General features: G+C 41.3%; 1 protein-coding gene and 1 pseudogene across 4 annotated transcripts; both read left to right on the forward strand.

Moving 5' to 3' along the window:
* Nucleotides 1-563: 563 nt before the first annotated feature.
* On the forward strand, nt 564-20015 carry LOC104121595 (zinc finger protein CONSTANS-LIKE 14-like). Of its 4 annotated transcripts, XR_011413103.1 has the most exons (6): nt 564-1704; nt 2949-3149; nt 3795-4057; nt 4170-4315; nt 5688-17472; nt 18417-20015. XR_011413103.1 is itself a non-coding variant. In XM_070192216.1 (5 exons), exons 1-4 carry the CDS (start codon nt 856-858, stop codon nt 4270-4272), a joined length of 1416 nt encoding a protein of 471 aa, XP_070048317.1. In that variant the 5' UTR covers nt 564-855; the 3' UTR covers nt 4273-4315; nt 18417-20015. The 4 variants fall into 4 exon arrangements, 3 of the variants coding, with proteins under 3 accessions (XP_070048317.1, XP_009631920.1, XP_009631919.1); XM_070192216.1 differs by lacking the exon at nt 5688-17472; XM_009633625.4 differs by lacking the exons at nt 5688-17472; nt 18417-20015 and adding an exon at nt 5335-5657.
* LOC117273742 (U4 spliceosomal RNA) lies at nt 2654-2792 on the forward strand (annotated as a pseudogene).
* Nucleotides 20016-21169: the final 1154 nt, after the last annotated feature.

Here is a 21169-nt window from a genome sequence, read left to right on the forward strand (position 1 = left end):
TCACCCGAAACCTGTTCGGATAAAACTGCTCCAAAAAAATTACCCGATGATTGAAAGATATCCCTATTTTGCGTAACCTCATTATTGCGAACGTCTTCAGCCTTGACGTACATTTCCAACATTTTTATCACAAGAAGTTCCCGGTATTCATCCGAAGTCCTCAAAAAATCTGTCAGAGTTTCATCGTCTTCGATGTTAAATTCAGCATAACAAGCAACCTCGTGCGGAGTAATATAATACGGATATCTTCCGGTTACTTTAATATTCACCGAACGTTTGCTCACACTCATTTTTTTACATAACAACGATACCAATCTATCGTACTCCATTGTAAGTGGCAACTTACCATGACACTGTGGAGAATAACTATATCATACTGAGTTATTTTTCATCACAATCCCACCCCAATATAATGAAACCCTAATTTTTTGCTCTTCGAATATTATGACAAAATGTAAAATAACTAAAGAAAAAAATATTTTGGAAGACCTAAAGGATCCAAAATGAATTTTTATCTAATTCTGGAACTCCTTTAAGGCTAATAAAAACGCTATATATAAAATGAAAACCCGTCCCTTAGCCCAAAAGAACTGGTTCCGGACTCTCCTCATTCCATCCCTAAAAAGGAGATTTGCGCGAGATCAACTATCACCTCTGTCCATTTCAAAGATAGAAGAACATTGAACTCTTCTTAAGCATTCAGAAAATCCAAAATACAAATAACATCAACTAATTACCTCAAACTCTTGACATACAAAAAATAAAATCTTTTTGTGTCAAGACAAGATTGCACAATATTTCTAGCTTAGCGCCGCCAAACCCAGATCGTTTTCCTAGGGTTTTGGAATCGTGATAATGAGCCAGAGAAATACTGGAGACAGCCGTCCCTGCGATTTCTGCAATCAGCAGATTGCCGTACTTTACTGTCGAGCTGATTCAGCAAAGCTGTGTCTTTTCTGTGACCAGCACGTTCATTCAGCTAACGCCCTCTCCAAAAAACACCTCCGATCTCAGATCTGTGACAACTGTTGCTCCGAGCCTGTCTCCATCCGTTGCGCCACCGACAACCTCGTACTCTGCCAAGAATGCGATTGGGATGCTCACGGCAGCTGTGCACACGATCGGACCCCTGTTGAAGGGTTCTCTGGATGTCCTTGTGCTTCTGAGCTTGCTTCAGCTTGGGGTTTGGATGTTGAGGCCAAGAAACCACCAACACCTACTCATTTGCAGCCCACTTGGAATGGTTTCTTAGAGCCTTGTAATTGGATGTGTAAGGATGTTATTCCTCCACCTTCTGTCTTGTTGCAAGATTTAATGGTACCTAACGCTAATAATAATTCTGGGATTTACTCCACAACTCGTGAGGTGGGTAGAAAGCAAAATCCAACTTGTGGCAAGCAGAAACAAGTGATATTGAAACAATTAATTGAGTTATTCAAGAGAGATTTTGCAGATGGGGTTGGAGGTGGATCGGAAGATTTAGTTCCAAAGACACCTAATGGGAGTAGTGATTGGCAGGGAAATGTTAATGTGACGGAGGGGAGTGATGCGGTTATGGGTGGTGCCAATCAGCAGCTTGAGCCGCAGAGCGTGCCATTTACCTCTTTGCTTATGATGCAGAAGCCTCATAATTCAAAAGACAGTGACCGCATGGTGCAAGGGAATATTTTGTCGAGCGGAAATTCCTATGTTCAAAACACCCAGGTATTATCATAATTTTATGGTGCTAATTATAACTTTATCGGTCATAGCTAGGATATTTTGCATAGCCTGAACAAGTGCGATGAATTAATCCACTTCTGTTGTCTCGTTCTTTATATAACATATTGTTCAATAACGTTTGCCTTTGTTTCAAATGTGAAAAGCTAAGGTGTGTCGTGCGGAATTGCAGAATAAAAACTGTTTTTGTAGCATTGAGTCGTCATTGAACTGAGGATTTCTTCATACTAATAGTGATTTGATTGATAATTGAACATCCAACATGAATCTGCACGTATGATGATTCGTTTGAGTTGAGAAAAGAATACTATGATAAGCCCATATCATTATAGTGTTTGGTGCCTTTCGAGTATATTTGGGATGTGAACAGACTTGAGATTCTGCTTTGATTTGTTTCTAGTGCGCATCTACAAAGCAGAGGAAAATTCTGTCATATTGGAATCTTGGGGGTAGGCGTTTTAGAGGTTGGGAAAAAAGTTTCTTGTACTAATGGAATTGGTTGTCATATTTGTACAGGCAGCATGCAAAATTTCCTTTTCTGTCAAGTTTTGTTAGATCTTGAGTTAGTCGTGGTTAATAACCTAGATCTATACCAGTCGATCCTCCTTTTTGTGGTTTTTAGTGATTTTGGCATATGCATAAAGTTGCATGAGAATCACATTCTTGAGGTGTGTCTCAAGATAGTATCTTCATTTTTAAGTAAATAAAGATACATAATGCTACGATGTTGCCTTTGATATTCTGTTTCAATATTAAGACAATCTTCTATTCCCATTTCTTTTTCTAAAATGGGATCGTCTATTTCCATTTTTGAAAAAATATGATATTCAGAACTATCTTTGAGCTGTCAAAATCAGCTGTACACCTTTAATCTTCTCTGGTGAAAAGTATTAGGAAATTTAAAAACATGCAACGAGCTTAATGAGTGTAACATAGACTTGTCATTGACGCAGCTAGTGAGGTTCTAACCGAGGCGCCTCTATTGCTGGTTGAAAACTATTCCAAACATAGACTTGTCATTGAATTATGCTTTTGCTCTTTTGAACTGATAAAATTTAAAAGGAAGAGATATCGGTTGAACAGGACATGTTGCTGATATACTTTATCTTGTACCCTCTTTAGTTACCTGAAATGATACTAGCTGCTTCTCCTCTACTGCTTGCTTCTTTGATCCAGTTCTTGAAGTTGGACTGATTGTATACACGGCCTTGTTGTGTTTGCTTCTTCAGATATGGGATTTCAATCTGGGGCAGTTGAGGAGCCATGAACAGTCAAGCTCAGTGGAAGCCGACTACAGTGAGAGCGACATGGCTTACATGATGAAAAGCTATGGTGAACTCATAAAAGGAACATCATTAGCAACTTCAAAAGGATTAGAACTCTCAGGCATTAACTGCTCAGTTGCCCATGAAGATATGACAGCTCTCAGTGTAAGCTCTAGCCACCGTTAATTTTATCTCATTTGTTTTATTTTAATCCCTTAAATCAATTAATTTGGCATGATTGAGTCTTGAGACCTGTAGTTTTAAGTGACAGATTAGACATAACAAAAATGTCTGAGTGACAGATGTCTGTTACCAACTTTGTCAGTTCTTTGTTCTGTCTTGGAGGATTGTTGAGGTTTCTTTTGTGTTAAGGAGTCGAATATATAGTACCTTTACAATTTTGTAAATTCTAACAAAGGCATGGTGTACAACTGATTCTGCAATGCGTTTAACCAGAATATGGCCATGTCAATTTTAATTAACTCTAGAACTTTCTATTGTCTGCTTTAGGAACCACGACCATTAGTTGTTCTGTTGATTCACCTTGGACACTGCTTTTGACATTACTTTTTCCAATTAGCTTGGGTTAATGTTATTGAGAATTTGAGGTACCACATTATTACCTGATTAATAAATAAATGTTCGATAGTTAGGTCATACATAGTAATGCTGACAGTAACGCTTCATTTTCTCTTTGGTATACATGGATGGATAGTGAAGTTATCTGCGAAAAAACAGATGTGTCAAATGGTATGGTATAATAAAGTCTTCCTCTTGAATCTGAGAAATTACTTGCTTCATGCCTTGCAGAATAATTCGAATAATCGAGGGGGAAGCCAGGGGCCAGCGACATCTGAGAGCAACAATTTACCAATAATTAAGCTTTCTTCGGACTCTGGTTATACTAAACGGAAATGCTGTGGTGTGTCTAAAGATTTGAACTTTATGGAGCAAAGCATTTTTGTGGGAGGTGAAAACACCGGTGAGGAAATACTCAAGGCTGATATGGAGCTTCTGGCGAAGAACAGAGGAAATGCAATGCAACGTTATAAGGAGAAAAAGAAAACACGAAGGTAGGTTATTTCTTTTAGTTTTCCCTTCAGCATAGTTTTCCCTTGTCACCTCTTGAGTTTATCCCTACATGTTGGTTTTGTTGAATCTCTGAGTGTGAGTTGTGATGTCCAGATATGATAAGCACATACGTTATGAATCAAGGAAGGCAAGAGCTGATACTAGAAAGCGAGTTAAGGGTCGATTTGTCAAGGCTAATGAAGCTCCAGATGGCTGAATACCCGTTGAATGACAGAGGATAAGGATCTTTCTGTCTTTAGGTATATATTTCTTAGCCTGCTTAATATCTGTAATCTTAGGATGCGTTGTGCATTTGTAGCACCATTTGTTAGTTAATATTCTACTCACTTTTCGTGCTTCTGCATATATATCAAGTGCTTGCATGTACAACCTTGATCATCAGGTTTGTGGCTAGACCCCTAACCCGGGGACCAGCCTTTTGAGGCAAGTCTTGGAAGTGAAATCTTGGCTAATTTTGTGCGGCATTAATTGGGATATTTGATGATATGAATCCACCAGGAGCGGATCGTCTGGATACCTCATTGAGAGGTAACCAGAGACTCAATTCAGTCTCCCTCTGGCAATACTTCGTGCATCATTTCTTTTTGAGTGGTATGCATTCATTCATTCTGTCGAGATGATCTGAGTGATAAAATTCTTGTTTCTTTCACCTGGAGCCGGGGAAAGGGAGGAAGAATTCTTGCTGAAGCTGATGTAACCAGAGACTAAATTCAGCCTCCCCCTCTCCCCCCCCCCCCCCCCCCCCCTCCCAACATTTCTGGAAAGCTGATGCTAAGTATTTAAGTTAGAAGATGGATTATAGGATTTCCTGATAAGTTGGTAGTGTTGTAACCAATTCTTCTGTCGTGCGACGTTTTGTTAGCCGTCAAGATTAATCTTGCATGTATGCACTTCTCAGAATTAGGAACGGGAATTCCTCAAGTCTCTTCCTTTAGAAACAAGGCTCAAGTTTGTCATTTTATGGCACCAAAAGACCGACAACTAAAAAGGAAAAGGAAAAAAAAAAGAGAGGAAGAAATATAATAAAGTGCCACGTGCTAGATTCCTGGGTAGATCCAGCTGACTCTAATCTCATTCTATCGTGTGGTTAATCTTGGGAAATAATGCAACTCGATAGAAGAAAATTTGTTTGATGATGTGGGTTAATTTGTTTGTATCTGACGGTTCTCGTTTACTAATGTGGAATGGTTATCATAAACCCGTGCAGCTGTTGCTTTATTATTAAAATTCAAATGATGTATTAATATTGCGGATGTAGATGGCGGCCCTTAATTGAGTTTTGGAGGAAATAGTGTTGGTTCATCAAGGAAATGAAGAAGCAAATGTAGATGAGTGTTAATAAAAGATGCAGGCATAAATTAAGCCACTTGCGCATTGATCCGTGATGGTATAACTTTTTCTTGCCGAGATCTGAAGTCTTGTGAAAGCTCTTTTATCCTGTGAATGCTTTTAAGGATCATCTAGCAGAGAAAAGAAACTACCGCTCCCTATTTACTTCATTCACGCCGACAATTTGAACAATGTTTTCAGTCACTTGAATTATTCAAACTAAAACAGAGTAATATTGGTCTGATGAAACAATCAACCATGAAGGACTTGTCTTTCTTTCAGTTGAAGAATCTCATGGGAGCTAAGATGAGGAAAGGCTTTAAAAACTTCTGTAATAACGAAAGCTATACCTCCACTCTCAACCATCAAACTGCAGCCTCTGCCCGCCCTCTCTCATCTACTTACATGATGGTCACTGCTACTACTGATCTAAAGCTGAACGAAAGGGATAACCAGACAACCTTGGAGGAGATGTTGCTCCAATTGGACATGGAGGAGAAAATGGCAAGAAGAGAAAAGCTGAACGAATATGGGCAGCATTGAATGTCTTGTGTCAACAGTTCAGACATTCTTCCAACTGCAAGGAACGCGCGCTTTTCTCTGGATGGCAAAGATGCCATCTACCGGTCTTCTTTCCATGACGTGTCTCCTTTGCTAACCACAAGTGTTGGTGCAAGAAAATCAGTATGCTGCAACCACGAGCTGAGGAAAATGGAGATGAAAACTCGAACTCAAAACATGCCCCCGGCAATAGCAGGGGAGAGAGTGGTTGGGTGTAAACCAGGAGTAGTAGCTAAGTTAATGGGACTAGAGGCCATGCCAATATCAATACACAGAAAGCATAGTAAGGATAGAGTGAGTGCAATTATCAAAAGCCAATGCCCGAGGAAAAGAGCAAAAAGGTACGAGATGGAGAGTAAGAGAAGATGAAGGGTGGTGGTGGAAACGAACTGTGGTGGCCACAACTGTAGCGTAAAGAGGGATGAATAATCAGAATGTGACGAGCTCTTGTTCAAGAAAAGGCTATTGCGTTATGAAACCCGTCGCAATGGACCTAACAAAAGATCACAAAGAAGTAGGCTGGCCAATGCGAGGCGGCGTCTTGTATAGAAATAACAATGACATGTAGTAAGATTTTTCTTTTTACTTATTTGTTCAACACAGGTGCTTTTGTCAATCATATATAGAATAGGACTACCTTTTCTGTATGCCAAATTAATTGTTGTTTACCCATAAAACAGTACAGTTGAATTTATACGTGGTTTATAGACAAGTGAATCGATTTGATCCTAAAATGATAAATGACTTAAGCAAGAATATAAGATTTAGCCTTGAAATCGAGATAAAACAACAAATATCTTGACTCCGGGAGCAGAACTTCCGGAGGCAGTAAGAACAATATTAATGAGCAAGAAGATAAAATAGTATTAAACTTTTGAGTAGAGTATAGTATTAGTATGTCAGGAAATTCATGTCCCTATTTATAGTTGCATCTAGGGAACAAGGTCCTAGGATCAAGCCCCTCTTAAATGATAATTATGAGGGCCATTGAAACATGTGTAACGGTGGACAGTGAATGCCATATTCTCTGTAATGGACCGTGCACTTAATGCTATAGAATATTCTCCACTAAATGCTATCGGGTGGCAGGTATTTAATTCGCCTTTATGAATACCATTCTCTTCGAGATCGTTGTCTTCGGACCCGATTGTCTTCTGTCTTCGGCTCCACGTGTCACTTCCTAATACGATCATTTAATATGAATATTTGTACCCTATATAGATAGTCCCCCTGCTTTCCGGTGGTATAACCTTGTGTCATTAGGAAGTTGGTAAAGATACCTTTTTTCGGGAAATCCTCTGACCCTCTTTGAAAAGTTTCTGACGGTTGACTAGACGCACGCCTCTCTGCATTTAATGCCCCAAAAATGCGTCATCCCACGATTCAACAATACTTTTGCCGGTTATCGAGGTAATTATGGCCACGATTTTAGCCGCCTATTCCTTTACTTATACGCATCAAACTTCTCCATTTACACTTCATAACTTTCCAAACTCTCTTTGCTCAACTCATACTTGTCTTCAACTTTCTCTAACCTCCTCCTGCTTCTTCCTTCTAATAACAATGGCCTCTTCTTCCAGAAATCCCAATTCCTCAAAGAACAAAGGTAGTGCTGGTGATGCTGCTCCTCCCACGTGGCCACCATGCTTTGCTAACCAGCATGGATGATGACAACGACCGTGGGTGGATGGAACGGCTCGTTGCGGTTGCCACCGGGGATATCATCCCGTCCACGACTCCATCCTTTCCGGAATTATGGAACTGTAGTTGTAAGTTCGCCATTTATCTTTTCTTCTAGTTAAAGATCACCCCATGCTGCTACCGATGCTTCTTCTTTCACTTATTTCACCAACTCGGTGGACACCACCTTGGGTTGAAGGCTTGGACCAGTGGGTCCAGAAGATTTTGGATGTCACTACGCCCGAGACCCGCACGTGAAAAGAACTAGCCCTTAAATATGGACGGAAGGCCAAAATTCATGGTAGGCTGAACTCATCTTGTTTTCACATTTCGTATAGGGAAATTGATTAACCTTTCTCTCCTGCTGAATTCAGGTCTACCCCAGGGCTCAATTGGCGTCCCCGTGGAGGATGTGTTGGCTGATCCGGCTGATGCGGCGAGGCTGCTGCAGGAGGCTTTCACCCGATTAGGAGTCTCCGGGCCCGCTTCTGGTGCAAGTGCTTCTTCTCGGAGTCCCTAGCCAGAGAAAAAGAGACAATAAGGGGACGTTCCTCCGCAGCTAGAGGAAAAAATAAAAAGGCGAAGGATACTGTGCCCGAGCCGTCCACGGATGTTGTGGCGACGAGCGCTGCGATCAAGCCGGCCATAGACACCGTAGTGATCAACGATGATGGAGAAGCCAGTGATGAGGGGGCTTCTCTACATAGAAGACGGCGACCTTTATCAGCTCAACAGAATGCTCAATCTGTTGAGCTAGTTACGCCAACGGATGACAATGTCCCGGCGCTCTGGGGGAATTTGCTATAGTGGAAGATGCTAACTCTCGCTTCCGAGTCCCAGTCGGTGTTCCCGGTACCATAAGGCTGGGTACTGGGTGTCTCCCGTCCTCGGTTGATGAGCAACCAACAACTAGCAATGCTGTTGTCGCAGCTGCTTCGCACCCTACAACGACATCATCTTCATCTCTTTCTTCACCAACTCTGCCTTCGCCACCAGCAACTGCTACACCATCTCCACCGGCCGCAACTTCCCGAGAAGAAGATGTCCCTCTTCCCCAGTCCCCAGTTCATGGGAATTTGGGGCATAATTATTCTGCCCCCTCTGAAGATCCCCAAAGGAGGAGGAGCGTCACCCTCTCGATTTTTACTGGATGCCATCTGTTGTCCCGGCTAGTGGAACTTGTTAATTATCTGAAGCCTCTGGCTTCAGAAAAATACAGGAATAAGATACAAACTCTCTCGGGAGAGTTTTTGTTGAACAATGCCATGCACAACGCAGCGACGGTATAATCTTTATTTCCTCTGCTGTTTCTTCTATCTTTGTTTATGGCAGGGTTTTGAGTTTGCATTTTTGTTTTGCAGGCTAACTTACTTGCTTCCGAGAGCCTTAAGAGGTTGATTCTTGATAAGGAAGAACTTACCTCCGAGCGGGATCAATTGTTAATCGAGCGAAATCAAATTACTACTCATCTCACGGAGCTGGAAGCACGAGCTGCTGAGGCCACTGAATTGGATGCTCGGTTGCAGTAAAGCGAGCAAGAGGTAGTGACCCTTAGCCAAGAGACTGCCCAGTTAAGGGTACAATTTAAAGAAGCTAGGGCAAAGTGGGTCGAGGTCCATAATGCCGTTCTTGCTGCATCCGGTCGCGAGGCTGCCTCTGCTGAAAGATTCAATAATTTGGAGGCGGCCTTGAACTCCAAAGCTGAAGAAGTCACTGTTGCGGAGGAGAAGTATGCCCGGTTGGAAGAGAGGCATAAGAGAGTCATAGAGCACAACAAAGTCTTCAACTCCAATGTCTGCGACCTCAATGTTAGCCTCCGGGCCACTAGATCCGAGCGGGATAGCCTTTCAACGAGGTTGACCGTCTTAAAGAAGAACTCCAGCGTCGAGCGACTTCCCTCATTATTGAAAAAATATATATTCTATGTATAGCATGAGGAGAAATCTTGGAGGAGTCCAAAGCGGGCATCATTTACTTTGATGCCGAAATCGCTAAAGGCTCGTGAGCTGGAGACAACTGCCCGAAGGGGTCTTCCGGTCCAGCATGATGCTACTAACTCTTCTGATTCCGGTTCTGAGTTCTCGGGAACTGAAAAAGAATCGGAAGGTGAAGATGCTGAAGGCCAAGACAGTGAAGGCCAAGATATTGAGCCAGCGGCGGATCTACCTACTTCTCCCGGGGGTGCAGATGCTTCTTTTCCTCCGGATTCGGGGGTGCAGTAGTTTAGCTTTTGCTTTCTATTCTTTTCCATACTTTTGTATTTGTGCTATTTGGCACGTGTGCTGTGAATAGAAGTGCTTTTTCATTTAATTATTTGCGCAAGTTTTACTCTTTGCATCGAATTGTACAAGGCTTCGGGTGTATTTCTCCGCGAGAGCATTTGGATTCTGGGCATAAGTTCTTACGGAATCAACCCTTTACCGTGAGGGTTTCATAAGAGAGGGCCCTCTTAGGTTTACGGTGTTCTTGAAGAGGACGTCTCCTGTTCATTACGGTATTAGCATTGAAGTACTTGTTTAGCTTTCAAATGATAAAATTAATTCATCGATAGGACAAGAAACAAGATAAAAATAAAAGGACTTTACTTTATTCCTTCCATTTTCAAAAGTACATAATCATTCATTGTGCTAAAAAGGAATTGCCATTACTTGTGGCTAACTTGTACAACTTATTTCTACGGGGCTGGCCGCGCAGTCCCCGGTCCCGATGATACAACTTTGTCTCCGGGTTTCGCGTTCCCCGTCGATGCGGCAGCCATTGTTGCCATATTCACATATCATTCCCCCCCAGTGTTCGAATGCGAAGGATGCGAATTTGAACACTGGAAGTCTTGATCCTTTAGAGATTCCACTAGTGGATGGTTAGATAATCTTTAGTTCGATAACAAGCTTCACTTCCCCTTAGGAACTTTGTTATTGAGCCAAAGACTATCTAACAACCCCTCAGTGGCTTGTACTCGTGAACGGTCGGGTAACCCTTGGCAAATAGCAAATTTTACTTCCCGGTAGAAACTTTTGCTACCGAGCCAAAGATTATCTAACCGCTCCGTAATGATCCGTTTTTTGCGTGCCTTGTCATTTTAAGGTCTTATTTCTGCTGACGAAGCTTCCTTCATAGTAAGCTTTCCATTGCTGCCTTGTTAAAAACCTTGCCAGAAAAAACCAATTGGGACAAAAACTAGACGAAGGGAAAAAGAGTGCAGCACATACTTTCAGTGTAGGCAAGGCTCATCAGCAATAGTATCTTTTGAGGTGTGCCATGTTCCAGATGCTCGACAACTTTACTCCGTCTTGATTTTCCAATTCATATGAGCTTTTCCCGGTGATAGCTGAAACCCGATAGGGTCCTTCCCACGTTGGACCTAACTTTCCTGCATTGAGCTCCCGAGTGTTCTGAGTTACTTTCCTTAAAACCAAGTCTCCTACTTTGAAATAACAGAGGTTGGCCCTTTGATTGTAATATCTTTCCATTATCTACTTTTGGGCTGCCATCCTTATATGTGCAAGTCCCTGTGTTTGTCGAGCAGCTCCAATTTGACCAACATTGCTTCATTGTTTGTTTCTTCGTCCGCTTGGAAATATTTCAAGGTAGGTTCTCCTACTTCCACCGGGATCAGGGCTTTTGCTCCGTACACAAGAGAGAAAGGAGTTTCCCCCGTGCTTTATTTGGCCGTTGTTCGGTACGCCCATAGTACTCCTGGTAGCTCTTCGGGCCATTTGCCTTTGGCTGCTTCCAATCTCTTTTTGAGATTTCAGATAATCACCTTTTTGTTGATTCAGCTTGACCGTTTGCGCTCGGGTGATAGGGTGACGATGTGATCCTTTTGATTTTCAAGTCTTCAAGGAATTTTGTGACCTTTGCGCCTATAAATTGTGGCCCGTTATCGCAGGCTATCTCTTTTGGTATCCCAAATCTGCAAATTATATTCTCCCACAAGAAATCTACCACTTTGCGTTCGCCGATCTTCTGATAAGGACATGCTTCAATCCATTTAAAAAAATAGTCAGTTAAAATCAAAAAGAATCTTACCTTACGGGGGCTGGTGGCAACAGACCGACTATATCCATCCCCTATTTCATGAACGACCATGGCGACAAAACTGAGTGTAGTGGCTCTGCTGGTTGATGTACCGACGATGCGTATCGTTGACATTTATCGCATTTTTGAACATAAGCCTTGGCGTCCTGCTCCATCAGGGGCCAGTAGTATCCTGCCCTAATTAATTTTAGAACTAAGGAATCTGCGCCTATGTGATTTCTACATATTCCTTCATGGACTTCCTGCATGACATACTTAGCTTCGGAAGCCCCCAAACATCGGGCCAACGTGCCTTGGAAAGATCTTCTATATAATTGACCTCTCTTGAAACTGTATCAAGCTGCTTTAGTGCGCAGCGCTCGCGATGCCTTGGGATCTTCATGTAATTTTCCGTGCTTGTGGTAGTCAATGATCTCATTTCTCCAGTCCCAGACCAAATTAGCCGCGTTTACCTCGTAATAACTATATGTGTCCAGTACCGAGTGCATAAGCTATACGACCGTACCTGAGTCCGATCCCTTCATTTCCGTGGACGAACCCAGATTGGCTAGTGCATCTGCTTCCGTATTCTCTTCCCTCGGGATGTGCAAAATTGACCATTCCCTAAACCGAGCGAGCAGGGCCTGGACTTTCACTACGTACTGTTGCATGCGTTCCTCTTTGGCTTCGAAGGTCCCGTAGACCTGATTTACTACCAATTGGGAGTTGCATTTGATTTCTATGATCTCGGAGTCCAGTCCCCAGGCTAGCTCGAGTCCTGCAATCAAAGCTTCATACTCTGCTTCATTGTTAGTCAGAGGAACGGTTCTTATGGCCTGCCTTATGGTTTCTCCCGAGGGCGTAGTTAGCACTATGCCGAGCCCGGACCCCTTCACATTGGAAGCTCCATCCGTGAACAAGGTCCACACTCCTGATGTCGATTCTGACACCATCACTGTTTCTTTTGTAGCCAAAGGCAACAGTCCCGGACTAAAATCAGCCACAAAGTCGGCCAAAACTTGTGACTTAATCGCAATCCTAGGTTTATATTTTATGTCAAATTTACTTATTTCGACAGCCTACTTGGCTAGCCTACCTAAAAGTTCAGGTTTATGAAGAATATTCCGCAAGGGGAAAGTGGTCACCATGGCTATCGGATGACATTGGAAATAAGGCCTAAGCTTTCGAGCGGAGACTACGAGGGCTAAGGCCAATTTTTCCAGATGTGGGTAGCGAGTTTATGCTCCTGTTAAAATTTTACTAACATAATAGATAGGATATTGCATACCTTTATCCTCACAGACTAAAACGGCACTTATCGCTACCTCCGAGACCGCTAAATAGATCAGTAGTTGTTCGCCTTCCTCCGGTTTTGACACTAATAGAGGACTTGGCAAATACCTTTTCAAATCCTTCAAAGCCTGCTGACATTCCAGAGTCTATTCGAAGTTGTTCTTCTTTTTGAGGAGTGCAAATAAATGATGGCATTTTTTCAAAGACCGGGAAATGAATCTGCTCAAAGCGGTCAGTCTCACTGTCAGCCTTTGAACCTCTTTTACGCTTGATAGCTGGTCCGAGATGTCTTCGATGGCTATAATTTTATCGTGGTTAACCTCGATCCCCCTTTGCGATACCAGGAATCCCAGGAACTTACCGGAGCTGACCCCGAAGGCACACTTCTCGGGGTTAAGCTTTACGTTATGCTTCCTTAAGATGTCAAAGGTTTCTTGCAGGTGTTTAAGATGATCACCTACGTTCAAAGACTTAACCAACATATCATCTATGTAACCTCCATAGTTTTCCCTATTTGTTTCTCAAACATTTTGATTACGGTCGCTGATAAGTGGCTCCGGCGTTCTTTCGCCCGAAAGTCATCACATTATAACAATATGTGCCTTAGTTCGTTATGTACGAAGTATTTTCTGATCCTCCGAGTCCATCTTGATTTGATTATACCCGGAGTAAGCATCGAGGAAACTCATTAACTCGTGCCCGGTCTTCGCATCAATCATTTGATCGATATTTGGCAGTGGGAACGAGTCTTTTGGGCATGCCTTATTTAAATCCTTATAGTCTATACACATGCAAAATTTATTCTTCTTCTTTGGAACTACTACTACTTTAGCTAGCCAGTCAGGATACTTTACCTCTCAGATTGAACCGATATCAAGCAAACGAGTTACCTCTTCTTTGACGAATTTGTTTCTGACCTTGGCAATAGGACATTTTTTCTGTCTTACCTGAGGGATGCTGGGATCCAAGCTTAGTTTGTGCACGGCCACTTCCGGCGGGATACCTGTCATATCCGCATGCGACCACGCAAAACAGTCAACATTAAATTTAAGGAATTCAATAAATCTAGACTGGAGCTCGTGGTTTAATCCTGTCCCCAAGTAGAACTTCCTTTCCAAGAACTTCTCAAACTATGCGACTTGTTCAAGTTCTTTCGCCGTGGATTTCGTTGCATCTATTTCTTATGGTACCTCAAAGTATCTTGGTACCTAATAGGATTCCTCTTCCTCCTCCTCTGGTTGACTTCGCTCGGCTCGAGAGCAGGTGCCGGTTCCTGTAATTGCTATGCTGCATGCTCCTTCCTTGGCTACTGGAAACTGAGATTGCATTCATCTCCCTTGCTGCTGGTTGGTCTCCTCTTATTTGTTTAATTTCCTCGGGAGTTGGGAACTTCAGCAATTGATGATATGTTGACAGTATGACTTTCATCTCGTGCAACCATGGTCTCCCCAGGATAATATTGCAACCCATATCGCCGTTCACTAACTTGAAAAGGGTCATCTTCATTACCCCCTCGACATTCGTAGGCAGCAGGATCTCTCTTCGGGTTGTCATGCTCGCCAGATTGAACCCGGCGAGGAGTTTTGTGGTTGGAATGATACTTCCGATCAACTTGGCTTGTTCCAACACTCTCCACTGGATAATATTCGCCGAACTTCCTGGGTCCACCAAAATATGTTTAATTTTAAAATCTAAGACATTTAAAGAGATTACCAAGGCATCGTTGTGCAACAATAGCAGTCTATCTACGTCTTCCTCCGTGAAAGTAATGTCGTCCTCATCGACTTCCCGGAGTCTCTTACTGTGGGTTACCGATACCTTCGTCTATTTTGCCGCCGAAAACATTACGCCATTAATCTCGTTCCCCCCGAAAATCATGTTGATCGTCAAACGTGGAGGATCTTCTCCTGCTTTTGAAGGTTTCACGTTATCACAATTGGGACCGTAATTGTTTTTAGCCCGATCACTCAAGAATTCTCTGAGATGGCCATTTTTCAGCAATGTCGCCACCTCTTTCTGCAGATGCTGGTAGTCCCCAGTCCGGTGACCGTTGGTCCCATGGTATTCGCACCACAAATTAGGATCCCTTTGACTGGGATCAGATCTCATTGGCTTCGGGAACTGTGCTTCCTTCATGTTCCTCAAAGCCGATACCAGCTCCACTACACTGATGTTGAAGTTGTATTCGGAAAGCCTGGGGTAGGAGGAATCTCGGGATCCTGATATCTCCTTGTCCTGCAATGACCTGTTATTCCGGTCGTGATCAGATATCCTTTTGGTTGCGAATCTATCCGCCGACCGGACACCTCTACTGCGTCCTTCAGCCCTTTCATAGGGCAAAAACTGCCCTCTTGAAGATCGTCGAAATCATCTTTTGACTTCTCTTTATTTTTCTCCCGGTCCCGACCCTTGGTTGATGTCGGGAAATCGAGTTGATCATCCTCAATTCTTATCTTTGATTCGTACCGGTTGTTGCCTGGAACTCGAGCTGACTTTCTTTCAATTTCTTAGAAGTGTCAGAACTTCTCGGATTCAGACCTTTAGTGAATGCTTCAGTTGCCCATTCATCCGGTACGGCCGGTAGCAGTATCCTTTCCTTCTGAAATCTGGTCACGAACTCCTGCAGTAATTCGGACTCTCCTTGTGCAATCCTCAATATGTCGGCCTTTCGGGCCTGTACCTTCCTGGCCCTGGCATGGGCCTTGATGAAAGAGTTTGCGAGCATCTCGAAGGAATCTATGGAGTACTCGGGCAAAAGCAAATACCATGTCAGGGCCCCCTTTGTGAAGGTCTCCCCGGATTTCTTTAATAAGACTGACTCAATCTCGTGGGGAGATAAATCGTTCCCCTTCACCGCCATTGTATAGGTGGTGATGTGCTCCTGAGTGATAGCATCCTAGGAAGCTCAACTCTATTCAAGGGCAAGGATGAAGCTTTGGAATCTCAAAGATGGCCTTTAACAATATGTCAAGCTAAAGAGTTGCAAAATAAGGCCATTAGACTTCAAGTGCAAATAAAGAAGCTTTTAATTGTGGAGGACGAGCTCAAGACCAAAGAAGATAAATTATATAAATTTTACAATTATTTGGTGGCCCAAATTGAAGTCCAAGAGGAGGAAGATTGAGTCCCGAACTCGGCCCTTGAAATCTAGCAAAAGGGCACCCAGAAGAGCCCAAAATGAGCTTAAAAGAGGTCCAAATGGGGGTGTTTGAAATGGAGCCCAATTGGAGTCCAAACCAATGGCCCAAACTAGTAGTTTTAAGGCCCAAATCTGCCCCAAAGGGATTTGGCCGCCCCTACCTAACTTTGTGACTTTTCTTATTTCTTAGCAACCACCCTACCTAATTTTGATGACTTTGTTACCCCTTAGCAGCCCCCTACCTAATTGTAATGACTTTTTATGCCTTAGTACTCCTATAAATAAGGAGTTCTTCTCATTCATTGAGACACTTCATTATTGATTAAGTATATCATACTTTGAGAGTTCTTTTGAACCTTTGTTACTTGTGCTTTGAGATTTATCTTTCAACCTTTACTAGTTCATAGTTCAAGGTAGTAAGATTACTTCTCTATTGTGATATCTTTGATTTCTTTGTGGTATTCTTAGAAGGCGATTAATACTAGTTATTAATTGTTGTCTCAAGTTACTCGTAAAGCGGTCAAGATCCGAATCTATTGTTTTGATTTGCTTTTAAGTAAAGGCGTTTGATTTCTTCAATAAATCAAGACGTTGTTGCTTTGATCTTGTCAAGGCTATAGAACTTGCGTTCTTGGAAGTTCTTGGAATTCTTTCCTTGAATTTTCCCATATCCTTTATTTTCTGCCCTTTAGTTCTAGTTGTTCAATTCCTTATTGTTATTGCTTCCGCATTTACTTTTCAAATTCTTACTCTAGTTTGGATTCCCGACCTTGTCGTTATCAAGTGGTATCAAAGCGGTTCTATCAAGGTTTCGTTCTTGATAATTCTGGGGATTTTTTGAATACTAAGAGCGAAAAAAAAAAAAAACAAACAAAAAAAAACAAAAATCAATTTTTTTTTAAAAAAAAATTGCTTGCTCTCTAGGAACTTTCTTTTGTATCTAATTTGTTTCCAATAACTATCAAAGGAAACAAGAAGAGGGGATCCCAGATTTCAAAGATAAGACAAAAATTTAATTCTAAATATATAATCATTTCCTTTTTGTTCGTGTCTTATTTCAACCGAGCCTAATAGTTCTAGGATTTGGTTCTTCTTTCATTTGTTCCCCAAAAATCTATATTTTACTACTAAGAACTTTATATGAGTTGGGTTTAACCATAAATCTACAAAGTATTTTGTTCAAAGGTTATTTCGAGAGGAAGAAAAGGCAAGAGAGGTGAGAGCATTATAGGGAAAAAGCCAAATTTGAGAGATACATATTTCCCTTAATCTATGTCAAGATGTCTCAAACAGGTAGTTACAGTGGAAGGAGGAAAGCTATGACTCAACAACTTGAAAAGTCGAACTTACAGTATACCGAATGGAAGGAAGACAATGGTAAAGTTATTTTTCAAACAAGAGCTAAAGTGATGTCTGCAATTTATGCCCTTAGAATTGACAAAGCATTTGGCTATAACTTAATTAGCACTTATATGGTTGAGAAATTGAACTTGCCTTGTGTTGAACATATTGAACCCTACATGTTGAAAGGGGTAAAAGTAGATAAAAGAGTGTTCTTGCCATTCTCTATTGGAAGGTATGAGGATGTGATTTGGTGTGATGTCATTCCGATGAATAGTTTTCATATCTTGTTGGGATGGCCATGGTATGTCTATAGAAGTGCTTCATATAGTATAGAAAAAAATAGATACTCTTTTGAGATTAATGGGAAGAAACTCATTCTTGGGCCTTTGACTCCCTCACAAATTTGTGAAGATGAAAAGATTGTTAAAGAGAATATGAAAAAATATGAGAGAGAAAAGAATGAGAGGAGTAAGGGAGTGCATGTTGACATTCCAAGAGAGGAAAAAGGAGAGGTTGTCTTGAGTGAAAAGAGTGGGATGTCAAGTGAGGTAAAGAGTGATATTGAAAGAAAGGAAAAGAGAGAAGGTAATGAGATGAACAAAGTTTGTGAGGTAGAGAGAGAAAAGCAAGAGGGATTGAGTGAAAGCAAAGAAAAACTCTTTAGTGAGAGAAAAGAGGCTAAGGGTGAAGAAAACGTTAGTCTTGTGATAAAAGCCAAAGAGAGTGTAAGCAAGAAAAAAGTTTCTTTACTTCCTAACCCATTAACTCTTTCTTGTTTTAGTTCTTGTGATTTTGTGCAACCACGTGTTGAAATACCTTTTGAAAGGGGTGGTGAGGCGCAGGAGATGGTAGCAAAAGATCCAATTGGATTCCAACATGAATTTGGCGATATCTATTCTTGTTGGATGGTGGAAGATAAAAGCTTGGTTAAATTCTTTGTTATTGAATCTTTTGACTATTTTCATTCTTATTTACAGTGTTATGACATGGAGTTTCCTAAAAGCATTGCTAAGTTGGAGCCATTGCATAAAAGAATACAAGGTAATGATATTCCATCGGTAAATAAGTCCAAGTATGGTATGTATAATTGGTTTATTTGCATTCTTGGCCTTTCTAAAACACCTAAGGTATTTTTGGAGGTAATGAATTATACTCTTATTTCTTATATTGGTGACTTTATAATTTTTATGGATGATGATATTTTGATGCACATCAAGTCATTAACTGTAAGATTTAAGTTAAAGTGCAAGAGTAATTTGCTTCCTTTTGAAATTGTTTATGACATAGATGATTATGTATTCCAACTTGGTGGAAAGAGGCATGAAATTTATGAGAAGAGGCTTGTGAATGAGTTAAATATTTCTTCTTCTCTTATTCAAGTGGCTAATGAGTTTTCATGTGATAAATTGCTAGAATGTGATTTTTGTTGTGTGATGGGGAGTCATTCTTCAAGTCATGTTGAATGTGAGCTTGTAAAAGTATTTGTTACTAGTAAAGATGATATGCATGATTGTTGTAACACTTGTGATCAAATACTCTTTCATGTAGAGGAATCCATGAGATTTTTAATTGTAGATAGTTGGCTATATCATGAAAGTATCTTATTTGATACATGTGGTAGATATACTTATATTAAATGGATGTGTTGTCAATCTTTTATAATTTCTTTGTCATGTATACCTATGGACTACCTTACCGACAAGATCGAATTGCAAGTTCCATTGCATGGCGCATCTACGAGAAGTTTTTATTGTATTGATCTAGGTAGGCATAAATTTTGTTGGAATGATGATATCCATATGCTTTATTTACACCTATTAGGATTAATTGGGTTAAATGGACATATGGTCACTATCTTATTTTATTCCTACTAGTTTTTCAGATTAGTGGATGCCATTTACAAGGGCGTGTTTTCTTTTTCTTGCAAGGTCGAAATTCGAGGACGAATTTTCTTCAAGAAGAGGGGAATGATAGCATCCTAGGAAGCTCAACTCTATTCAAGGGCAAGGATGAAGCTTTGGAATCTCAAAGATGGCCTTTAACAATATGTCAAGCTAAAGAGTTGCAAAATAAGGCCATTAGACTTCAAGTGCAAATAAAAAAGCTTTTAATTGTGGAGGACGAGCTCAAGACCAAAGGAGATAAATTATACAAATTTTACAATTATTTGGTGGCCCAAATTGAAGTCCAAGAGGAGAAAGATTGAGTCCCGAACTCGGCCCTTGAAATCTAGTAAAAGGGCACCCAGAAGAGCCCAAAATGAGCTTAAAAAAGGTCCAAATGGGGGTGTTTGAAATGGAGCCCAATTGGAGTCCAAACCAATGGCCCAAACTAGTAGTTTTAAGGTCCAAATCTTCCCCAAAGGGATTTGGCCGCCCCTACCTAACTTTGTGACTTTTCTTATTTCTTATCAACCACCCTACCTAATTTTGATGACTTTGTTACCCCTTAGCAGCCCCCTACCTAATTGTAATGACTTTTTATGCCTTAGTACTCCTATAAATAAGGAGTTCTTCTCATTCATTGTGACACTTCATTATTGATTAAGTATATCATACTTTGAGAGTTCTTTTGAACCTTTGTTACTTGTGCTTTGAGATTTATCTTTCAACCTTTACTAGTTCATAGTTCAAGGTAGTAAGATTACTTCTCTATTGTGATATCTTTGATTTCTTTGTGGTATTCTTAGAAGGCGATTAATACTAGTTATTAATTATTATCTCAAGTTACTCGTAAAGCGGTCAAGATCCGAATCTATTATTTTGATTTGCTTTTAAGTAAAGGCGTTTGATTTCTTCAATAAATCAAGACGTTGTTGCTTTGATCTTGTCAAGACTATAGAACTTGCGTTCTTGGAAGTTCTTGGAATTCTTTCCTTGAATTTTTCCATATCCTTTATTTTCTGCCCTTTAGTTCTAATTGTTCAATTCCTTATTGTTATTGCTTCCGCATTTACTTTTCAAATTCTTACTCTAGTTTGGATTCCCGACCTTGTCGTTATCACTGAGGATCTGAAGTTCCATTATATTTCGGCACGTCTGGCATTTTGAACCGCTTCGGAATCAACTCTGGTGTCGCGCTTGGTTTGAACGGCAACTGGGTATATTTCTTTGAGTCCGATCCTTTCAACACTGGTGGTGTGCCCGAAATTTGATCCGTTCGGGCGTTTATTTTCCTCATAAACCTCATGAGTTTGGTTTTAAAGGGATTATTTTCGTTGTTGTTACCGAATCCACTCCGTTCCCCCCGGCCCCGTCGAAGCCGACTTCGCCCCTCGGGGTGTTGTTGTCGACCATCTGCGTTGTTTGATTTGTGGGAGCACCGGGAGGAACTGGACCTCGTCTATTCGTGTTGTTGGAAGTACCTGACAACGCCTGCTTCAACTCCGTCATGACCTGATCCTGTCGTGAGAGATGGCTCATAATGGCCTTTTGTTGCTCTCTCAAGATCCTTACTGTTTCAACGACGTGCTCGTCTTTTGCATCATCAGGAGTCGCCTTTCGAACATGTCACGGATATTGTCCGTCGTGGACCGGCGTGGCCTCGCCCCCTTGTTGCGAGTATTACTGATTAAATCTTCGTGCTTAGGCTGATTTCCTTGGGCCTCAACGTTGTGTATGATGTTGACACTGTTATTTGCCATTTTCTATGACTTTTACTAAGAACAAATAATCAAACGAGTTAGTAATAGATGCAATGATCAACTCAATTACACAACTGACTAAGCCCC

Source organism: Nicotiana tomentosiformis, chromosome 12, assembly GCF_000390325.3.
Source record: "Nicotiana tomentosiformis chromosome 12, ASM39032v3, whole genome shotgun sequence".
NCBI lineage: Eukaryota > Viridiplantae > Streptophyta > Magnoliopsida > Solanales > Solanaceae > Nicotiana > Nicotiana tomentosiformis.